The 9,880-nt window shown below is 39.6% G+C and overlaps 1 protein-coding gene across 2 annotated transcripts in view; it reads right to left on the reverse strand.

The window, feature by feature from the left end:
- tsen54 (TSEN54 tRNA splicing endonuclease subunit) overlaps positions 1-5,371 on the reverse strand; it is a 30,667-nt gene extending 25,296 nt beyond the window's left edge. Inside the window, exons 1-3 of one of the 2 annotated variants that reach the window (XM_051936506.1) lie at positions 5,099-5,371; positions 1,323-1,481; positions 1,090-1,153 (exon numbers count right to left, since the gene is read on the reverse strand). In XM_051936506.1, coding sequence (XP_051792466.1) covers positions 1,090-1,153; positions 1,323-1,481; positions 5,099-5,163 — 288 coding nt within the window. In that variant the 5' untranslated portion in view covers positions 5,164-5,371. The remainder of the gene's footprint in view (positions 1-1,089; positions 1,154-1,322; positions 1,482-5,098) is intronic. The other variant, XM_028819153.2, reaches the window with a different exon arrangement.
- Between the last annotated feature and the right edge of the window lie 4,509 nt (positions 5,372-9,880).

The following is a 9,880-nucleotide window of genomic DNA, read 5'->3' on the forward strand; positions in this document are numbered from 1 at the left end:
TACCAAAGTTTTATCTTTAATAAAATAAGCATTTCTGCAGCAATCTTGTTAAGCTGGAGCAGTACGGCGACACAGTGGTGCTGCCTCACCAATCCGGCATATTTTGTTTGGAATCCCACGACTAGCTGCTGTCTCAGGAACAAGAAAGAAAAGATTGTGACCAGAAGAGGAAACGTTGTCAAAACCCAAGCCTAGATTCTTCAACCAAAATCGAGAGTCATAACCAAAAATCAAAGGAAGGATTCTATTAAACCCAAGGATCAAATACAAATGCACACACCAGTAAGGGAAGGTTTTCTTGTGCAATCTTGGATGTTAGGTACATTGGAATCTAACGCCTGTCAGAATGGGACACCCTCCATTACCAGGCAAACCACACTCATTCAGACCAGGCCAATTTAAAGTTCCCGATCAACCTATCAAGCATGTCTCTGAGATGCAGCACTACAGTGGAGTAACCAGATAAATACAACATGGACAAGGGAACAATGTGCATACTCCACATGGACTGATCCCTGAACCCTACATCAATGAGTCAGCAATCGTTAAACAATACACTTCACAAATTTATAACAAGTAAAAGAAAATGTTATAACAATTGAAATCTCTTTAAAGGAAGGTATGTTAGGGAGGCACACTGGTGCAGTGGTAGTGCTGCCACCTCGCGTTCACTTCATCTGGGTGTTCCTACATGGAGTTTGCACATTCTCACAATGTCTGTTTGGGTTTTCTAAAACAGTGATAGTTTCATCCCAAGATCCAAACAGATGCAGATTGGGGGAATTGGTGTTGCTAAATTGTCCCTAGTGAGTCTGTGTGTGATGGACTGGCACCCTACTCAGGTTCTGTTCCTGCCTTGCACTCTGTGATTGCTGGGATAGGCTCCAACTGCCCAGTGAACTTGTCCTTGATATGTTAGGTTAGGAAGATGAATGAATGACTGAATGAAGTGTCAGCTGCTTCAAGAGTGGGATGGGATGCCTAGCATGTTTAGCTCTTTCACTTTTCCATGTAGGAGACAAACAATTCCTCTCTATCTGAATATTTTCCAGATGTAAAACCTTTCAATTTGCTACCTAGAGCACTTACTGCAGGAGTCTTCAGCTCCACTGTAACATCCTCAGGTTTCCATTCAGCTTTCACAAGGCTGCCTCTAGTGGAGAAAAAAACAAACATGGAACCAACGTTGAGTGGCCCACGGAATTAACAGAGTGCCAAATCTAAAGCCGAGGGAAAAAAACAAGGCTGCCGAAAAGTGCTTCATTTTCTCCGTGTCGGCTTGAATAGCTTACTAGGCAAAGTTGTTAATCTTGTTTACTCACTGTCTCTCAGCCCGCTCCTCTGAGAGCAGTTTCCAGTGTTCTCCCAGGCTCCATTGCAGTCTTTCTACCTGCTCCTCTGACCCATCATATAGAAATTCCTTCTGGCCCCGAGTAGGAATCTTGTGGTCTCTTGTTCGGACTGAAAACAGTTCAGAAGGGCTGTGAATTTAATAATAATTTTTAAAAAATTAGATACAAGATATACAGTACCTACAAGGGTAAATCAAGAAGTATCCACACTCTTCTGGTAATTCTGCTCGGGTTGGCTATACAGCTTTCCCTTGCACATGAGGTAAAGATTTGGCCATGATCGGTCAATTTTTCTCTTGACGTTTTCTGGAAGTAAACATGGCTCTTCTACTTTCTGTTTGCACCACAGAAAACCAGTGAGCAGTCATCTGCTCATCTGCTGTGAACCAGGGGCTGAAAAACAGGGAAGCCGATTTAAGAGTTCAAGGTCGCTCTTAAAAATCTTAACAAATGCCTCATAGGAAGGGCAACCAACACAACTCTGACTTGTATAGGGGAATCAAAATATAGAATCTTTATAAATTAAGAGAGTTATTGGGGTAAAACAAAAAAAATTAAAATAATAAAAAAAGAAACTGCCAACAAGACAATCCAAGTTAAGCAAATCCCAAAAGACACTTTCATAGAAAAACCAAAAAACTGAGCAGAAAGTTAATCATCATCAAATTCAAATCAAAAAGCAACGCTTACTCAAGATCAGCAGCGGTGACATCATGGTGGTCCCGCCTCTTGAGGAACCACCCACAAAAAACATAAGCACAATTAAAGGGATAGAGACCAAGGGGGTATTTTTCGTACGTGGATTACTCATTTAGCCGGATGTAATTGTTGATGATTTGGCCTGATCCCGGATCTGTCGGTTTTTCGAAACTCTTGCTGGATGTGTTGTCATAGCAGCACATCCTAATCCTCAAACCTGCTCGGAGCAGATTTGTTCGATGTAAACAAGGATTAGCTCACACACTTAATCAGTGTCCGTGCATGGAATTCATTTAGTCATGACTTCGCCGTTCATGAATGAGCGACCAATTGATATCGGTACGCAAATTATAAGAAGAGAATTTCATATAGAGAGGATTTTGCACGATCGGCAAGATCCTTTATTGCTCCCAGAGGAAATTCTTTTCGAAAGATACCACTTTAGCCGAGGGGGAATATTGTACCTCAAAGATTTATTAGCACTTTATATTCGATGTCAAACTCGGTGAAGTCGGGCTCTCACAACCACACAGACAGTATGCATTGCTTTGAGGTTTTTTGCAAAAGGCACTTTTTTTTATATACTGTAAGCAATACGGAAAATCTATCTAAAAGTGCAGTTTGCCAGGCAATTCGTAAAGTCTGTTTGGCTGTGAAATATTTCCTTCGGGTTTTCATAGTGTTTCCTGGACACCTGCATGTGCAGACCATAAAAGAGGTGTTTCATGCCATTGCAGGTAGGTAATACACAGGTAAAAACACCCACAGTTCCATGAAGAATCTCACAATCAGCCTAACATTCTCATTACCCAGGATTTCCAAATGTGATTGGGGCACATGGGACTGATCACAGTGGAGTTTGATCAAACATTATTTGGAGAATGTACCTCTCCTCCTGATGAATAATCAGACAGTGTCTTCATCAAATATTTGACCTTCGTCAATATCTCCTTGGTCAGACACAGGTTCTAGGAATATGACATTCCCTGCAACTGACCCAACAAAAAAAAAAAGAGGACTATATGGAACATACCTATGGCACACATTGAGGACAAATATATGCAATGACCATCCTTTACCTGAAATGAAGTGACCACTGCATCCTGCCACTGGTTCTGGGGAGGAGCTTCCCCCTGGAATGCCCTCAGAAACAGGGCGATGGGCATTTTGCTGGAGAGCCAACTTTTCTGCAGGGGTTAGGTCTGGCTCGCATGGACCTCAACCTATTTTTTGCTTGTCTGCCTTCTTGTTAGCTTTAAAATTAGTGTTTTTTATATTATATGCGATTCTTTGTCAACAATTCTTTAAATAGTTATATACCAATATTTACCAGTTTGAAGTATATTCTTGTACTTCACTTTAACCTGTTTCCATGTTCTCCTTGTGCTCACGTTTAATCTGGAATTATGACATATTAAATAATAATTAACCTGACTCATAGGAAATGAAATGCTGCATTCAGTAAGTATGATGCACACTACTTAGCGTTTAATTTGTCGGCCACTTTTTGCCAGCCATCTTTTTTGGTTTGGGCTGCTTTTGCAGTGTTACCCCTTGTGCATATTAAATCTTGAAATTTTTCATGTCCTTCGAATAAAAGGTCCTGCTTCGCTTGTGTTAAAAAAAAAAGAAGCGCCTTTTGTTTCGTCATTTTGTTACAGCCTATCAAAGACTTGCTGATCGTGTTTCCTAGACTCAATATATATGGGCTTTTCAATCAGCGTGGGCGCGCGCATTCATCTCGGATAATTAGATCCAGCTCGACTAATCTACTACACGGCTGCGTTTGAAAAACCGACTTATCCTGGATGAGTTTCACCGGCATTAACTCATCCAACATGAGGCATCTGATCTTGGATGATTTAAGCGACATACCGAAAATACCCCCAAAGATACAACCTTCTGGCATATAAAAACAAAGAAAAAACAAGAACCACACCCCCCTTGTTGTCACCTATAACTCACATCTTGAAGTGCTCTACAAAATTATAAAAGAACTTCAGCTGATATTAAATAATGACAGCACGTTGAGAGATGTATTCCCAGACCCAACATACAACCACCAAACCTAAAGCAACTAATTGTCTTAAGCTCCCTGAGTGAACCAACAAAAAATGGTACATCTCCCTTCCTACAGAAAAGATGAGAAACCTGTGCTCACATTTATAGTACACATCATGTAGTTAATTCCACACTGCAGGCAACATCACATTAAGGGACTACACTTCCCATCAGTCACCACAGTGTTATGAAATTGCAAAAATAAAAGAAATGAGGACGGGCCAAATACTTTTTCATGGCTCTGTATAAACCTGGCCTAAAACAAAACACCAAAGTTGTGGATTTTCATTTGAATAACTGAAATGTGTGCACCTTCATTGCAGAAAAATATGTTGTGAGCCACAGATGTATCTCCTAGTATTTTTTATTCATAGTAGAAATTCAAAATGTAATTTTAATCTGGTGGCATCAGCTAACATGTACGCCAATTTGTGGTGTTTTGTTTTTTTTAATTTACATAGTTTGGAAGAATTGTGCAAATTTACTTTTATATATGTGTAATTTTCAGGTTCCTCTTTTATAGCTCTTCATCGTTATGGTGTTGGTGAATGGAAACTGCACATCCGATTATTTAACTGACCGTTATGTCTACGAAGGGACCCCCACACCCTCGAGTACCACTTACTGTGGTACAACAGCCCAATTGCATAATAGGCTTTAGCCTGGTCAACCAAGATTCAACACGGACATTATCCATCACACTCGCTCACGTGCCCCCAGGCGTTGACGCCGAGTTGACCAAACTCACCAGCCTACAACCCTGGACAACTCTACCTACAGCCCAAATTATGAGGCTGGATGGATTAAACTGAACGTAAAACTGCGAACTTCATGGACAAGCAAACCGCACAAACAGCTAACAAACCAAAGCAATGGCAAGCATCTGACACAAGAGCGCGCGCTCTGGAACAGCTGGCGGGCCCCAGCAAGCACATGGCTACCCTCCTGCACGTGACACTAGTTCAGTAGGAAAGACCGCCAATCACCTCAGCAATTCGTCAGTCCACGCGCTGCCACTGTCGACGGCATTTCGCTCCTCCGCTTCTGCCATCGTTCAGCGGAGGCTAGATGGCTGTTAAATGCCGCACCGTCACCGACTCCCGTGTGCCGCCTCGCAAGTGTCGCGTTTCTACAACCGGGTCGTCTCGGCTTGAGTCTCCGCCTCATGTGGCATACCCGCATTCTGCTGGGTCCTAATGCGAATGTCTTTCTAGTCAAAAAAAGAAACGCTCCGACACTGCAACCAACTTTTATGATGCGCCATCCCGCTGTGAAAAAATATTTGGGGCAAAATGGAATAATTAAATTCGTAAATAAATTCTGCGAAACGTGAGAATAAATAAATACGAACAACATGAAAATGTGAGTACAAACAATTGTGTCGAATCATCATTTTTTTTGCTTATTTCTTTTTATATTTATTTAATTAGTTTTTCATTTATTTATTCCAGTGACACCGCACGCAATATGAAATAAGCCCTGAAATGTTAAGTCAAGTGGCTTTATTGTCATTCCACCCTTACAAACTACTGCAGCATATAACACTCCCATGGACGGCTGTGCAACATATACACAGACAAAGGACAAAAACAAGACAGGTAAACAATACTATACTATAAAAAGATAAATAAATAATTAGTAAATAATAGTTAAGTGAATAGATAGTAATAATCTTGAAAAGATAGCAATAAATAACTAATAAAAATAGTCGTAAACAGTGTAACATATGTTCAGTATATAGTTAAGCTTCTAATATCAAATCTGAGGGCAGGGGGCAGTAAAGAGTTCAGTGTCTGGCCAGCCATGGGGCGGATGCTGTTACAGAACCTGGAAGAATTGTTTCAGATACTATGGTGCCTTCTGCCAGATGGAGGTGAGACAAAGAGGCAGTATGAAGGGTGGAAGCGGCCCTTCATAATGCTGCAGCCAACACTTTATAAAGATATCTTAAATGGAGGGCAGAGAGGTCCCAATGATTTTTTCTGCTGTGTGTACTATCCGTTATAGGACTTTATGGTCAGAGTCGCTGCAGTTCCCAGACAGTGATGCAGCTAATCAGAATGCTGTCAATGGTGCCCCTGTGGTGAGATCAGGGGAAGGTAGGCTTGCCTTCTTCAGCCACTGAAGGAATTAGAGACACTGCTGTGCCTTCTTGGCTATGGAGGTGGTGTCATTTGACCAAGTAAGGTCAGCTGCCAGGTGCACACCAAAGAATTTGGTGCTCTTGACGAATTGCACCACAGAGCCGTCAGTGTCTGGATGTGGACAGTGTTGGCCTTCCTGAAGTCAACAATCATCTCTTTTGTCTTGTCGACATTTACAGACAAATGGTTGCACATACACTTCATTCTGTAAGGGGGCTCATCCCTATTTCTGATGAGGTACCCCACCACCACCACCACCACCACCACCATGGCTGTGCCATCCTCAAACTAGATAATGGCGTTAGTGCTAGTAAACAGAAATGGGCTGAGTACACAATACTGGGGGGCAGCAGTGCTCAGCATGATGGTACTGGAAAAGGTATTTCTGATGTCAACCACCTGGGGTCTCTCTGTCAGGAAGTCCAGGATCCAGTTGGTTACGGAAATGTTGTAGCCTGGCAGATTCAAGTTCCCTATGTGTGTCTGAGGGATGATGGGGTTAAAAACCGAACTGAAGTCTATGAAAATGAAAACTGTCACTTTCACTTATCAAAGTTGAGTTTTATATTGCAGTGTTTCATAACTTTTTCGGACTGCAGAAAAGTATTTAAAAATACTTTGATCATCAGAATCCCTATGAAAATTAAAAAAAGGAAATTACAAAAGGGTCCATTTATGTGAAAGCTATTTAAATCAAGAAAATATTTGTAAATATATACATATACAGTATGTTTTGTATGGTAAATGATGTAACAATAAAAACTGATTTGTATTTGAAGCATAATAAATGTAAATGAGAAGGATGTGTTGCCACTGTATGACACAAATCATCATGTAAGGTTTGCTAAAGATAGCCTTAATGTAGGTGTCATACAGTATTTAGCCTATTTAGTTGTTTTGTTTTCATTACTGTGACAGTTCAAAATCTATTTTCATGCTTGCATGTAGAAACAAACTGGAGCAGGATCCCAAATGCTTATTCATTTAAACAACCTATAGTTTTCTCAAAGTACACTCATCTTTAAATATTTTAACATAAAGTCTGAGGAAGGATCAGTTAACCATTTTTCTTCCATTCGTAGAGAGATCATTTTTACTTGTTTGCTGATATTAAGTGGATTGAGAACTCACAAAAAAAAGTTTGTCTTTCGTCTGAGCATTTAGGAAATGTAATCTTGAACTACAACTAATGACATTTTGTAAATGATTGAAAACAATAAGTTTTAGTTGTTTAAAATTGTTATCTTCATTTCTTATTTCTGATTCATTCATTTGGTCAGTTTAATTTTGAAGTTACCACAAAAGTTGAGTTCAATTTTTCTTGCCATGTCATGCCATTTTGTAACCCACTTAATCCAGACCAGGGTTTGTATCCAGAGTTGAATTCTGCTGTTGAATTTTGTTTTGTGTGTTTCCTAAAGTGATAACTATTTTTTTTTTAAATGCTGAAGTACTCCTGCAAGGTAACGTAACTTCATATTTGAATCTGTATCTTTTAAGAATTGCACAAGGTCACAATTTTTGTTTGATAGGAATATAATTATTTTGACCTCACAAAAACTAGTAAACATCAGCAATTAATAATAACAAAAAGAAATCTAACTTGAGTTGTTTGTTTGTATTGGTAATTTAAAAAAAGTTATTTTGATACATTTAGTTTAATTAATGCGCAGACGAACAGTGATAAATGCAACACTGCATGCATCAAACACTAGAGATGCTTATTAACTGTCATGACAGATGGTGGAACCTCGGCTTTCTCGTTTGGCTGAGCTCAGACAAGTGCAGCAAGAGATGTAACCAGTACTGCATCAAATTCAGGTTCTTCATTGATCAACACTAATTTTTACAGTAGCTACAGCTCACACAAGACATTATGGAACTTCAAAAGTAATTTGCAGAACCCTAGGGATCCACTGATCACAGTTTAAGAAACACTGCTGTAGCAATCACTGATTTACCAATCAAGAAATAGCACTTGTTAGAACCCACCCTTGTCATCTTTGATGAGTGAAAGTGACAGTTTTTTTATTTTATGTGGCATGTGGTGTCACATAGATAGAATTTTATTTGTCCCCAGGGGAAATTTGGCTTTTTACAGAAGCTCTCTGATATAAATAAATACATAAATAAGTACATAAATACACACACACATTGGTCTGAATACACACTGGAATGACTCTAAAGCAAGAAATTTCAGAAGAAATAAAAGTTCTGACTTGGCTGTCACAGTCAGAGTGGAACATTACGCAGACTTATTACTGTTGGTTTAAAGAACCCCCATAGTGTTTCTTCACACACTTCTGCTGAATAATTTGTAGGCTGAAAATCCTCAGTGTTACTCTGTCAGAGAGAGGATGTGCAGCATTATTCATAATGGCACTCAGTTTTATTTTAATTCTTGCCTTTACTACGGCCTCCAGGGTGTCCAGAGTGTGTCCCATGACTGAGCCTGCCCTTTTAGTTAGCTCGTTGATTTGGTGGACTCCTCTTGAAGTGATGTTACCAGACTAGCACACCACAGAATAGAAAAATCGCACTGGCCACCACAGAGTTATAGAAAAGTTATAGTAAAGGATGTCTTTTTTGCCAGGAATGTTGAACCTTCTCTTGATCGGATTACAAAATGGATGTCTTTTAAAAGGTGGGTTCTTTTGCCCATCTTATTTGTCAGCCCTTGAATTATAGGCCTTTGTCATTGCTTGAGTCCTCTTTGCACCTTTTCGCTCAAGTGTTCTGCAGAGTGGCTTTCTGGAGAGATGTCACTTCACCTGTGATGTACACCTTAGTTATCAGATGAAGTCCAGGCAGATCCTGGTACAAACTGCAGTTCCATCACTTAGTTTGGAATCCAAGTGGAAGAAGGCGCAGCTGGATGCCAGCATCCCTGTTAAATCTGCTTTCTTAACATGCCTGGTGTACCACATAAGCCTAGAATAATGGACAATGGCCACTTTGTACTATACCTCTCCGTTCATGTTCTCTGTATCTCAAAAACTAGAGCTAAAATTCAAAAGTCCAAATTAGTGTAAGCCGCCCTAGTTTGGTGTGTTCATGAGAAATGTAATGATTTAGCTTAATGATGTACAAGTACATAAAATACATGAGTAGTTGTGGTAGATATTTGAAATAATAAAATGTGTGCTTCAGGTTTAATGTTTAAAGTCTAAATATTCTTGTTTATAATAGAACCTTGTCATTTTTCACCATGTGATGGATGTCCATAGAGGGGCTAGATCCCCAGTAAAGGATCAAAAATCAATAATATTGCCATATTCATAAATACCGACCATGAAATAGTCTAAAATGATACTCCATATGCTTAGATTTAAAATGTGTCATTTGTAACCTTCTGGGAGTGACTTTTTGGAGGGCTTGGACCACTGGTAAAGAATCACATATCTAAAATATTATCCTACGATCGTATTCTTGATCAACAACCTCAAAACGGCATAAGATGACACTCCACATGTCTTTATTATCAATCCCAATTTTTTTCAAAGTTTTGTGAAACTTTGACTGCTTATATAACTATAGGTGGTGAACCCCTGGGGTCTGTTGATGTGGCCTGCACAACTTTAATTTCTTCTGATCAATTTTGCTGAAGACATCATTTGTTTTACT

This window comes from Erpetoichthys calabaricus, chromosome 14, assembly GCF_900747795.2.
Source record: "Erpetoichthys calabaricus chromosome 14, fErpCal1.3, whole genome shotgun sequence".
NCBI lineage: Eukaryota > Metazoa > Chordata > Cladistia > Polypteriformes > Polypteridae > Erpetoichthys > Erpetoichthys calabaricus.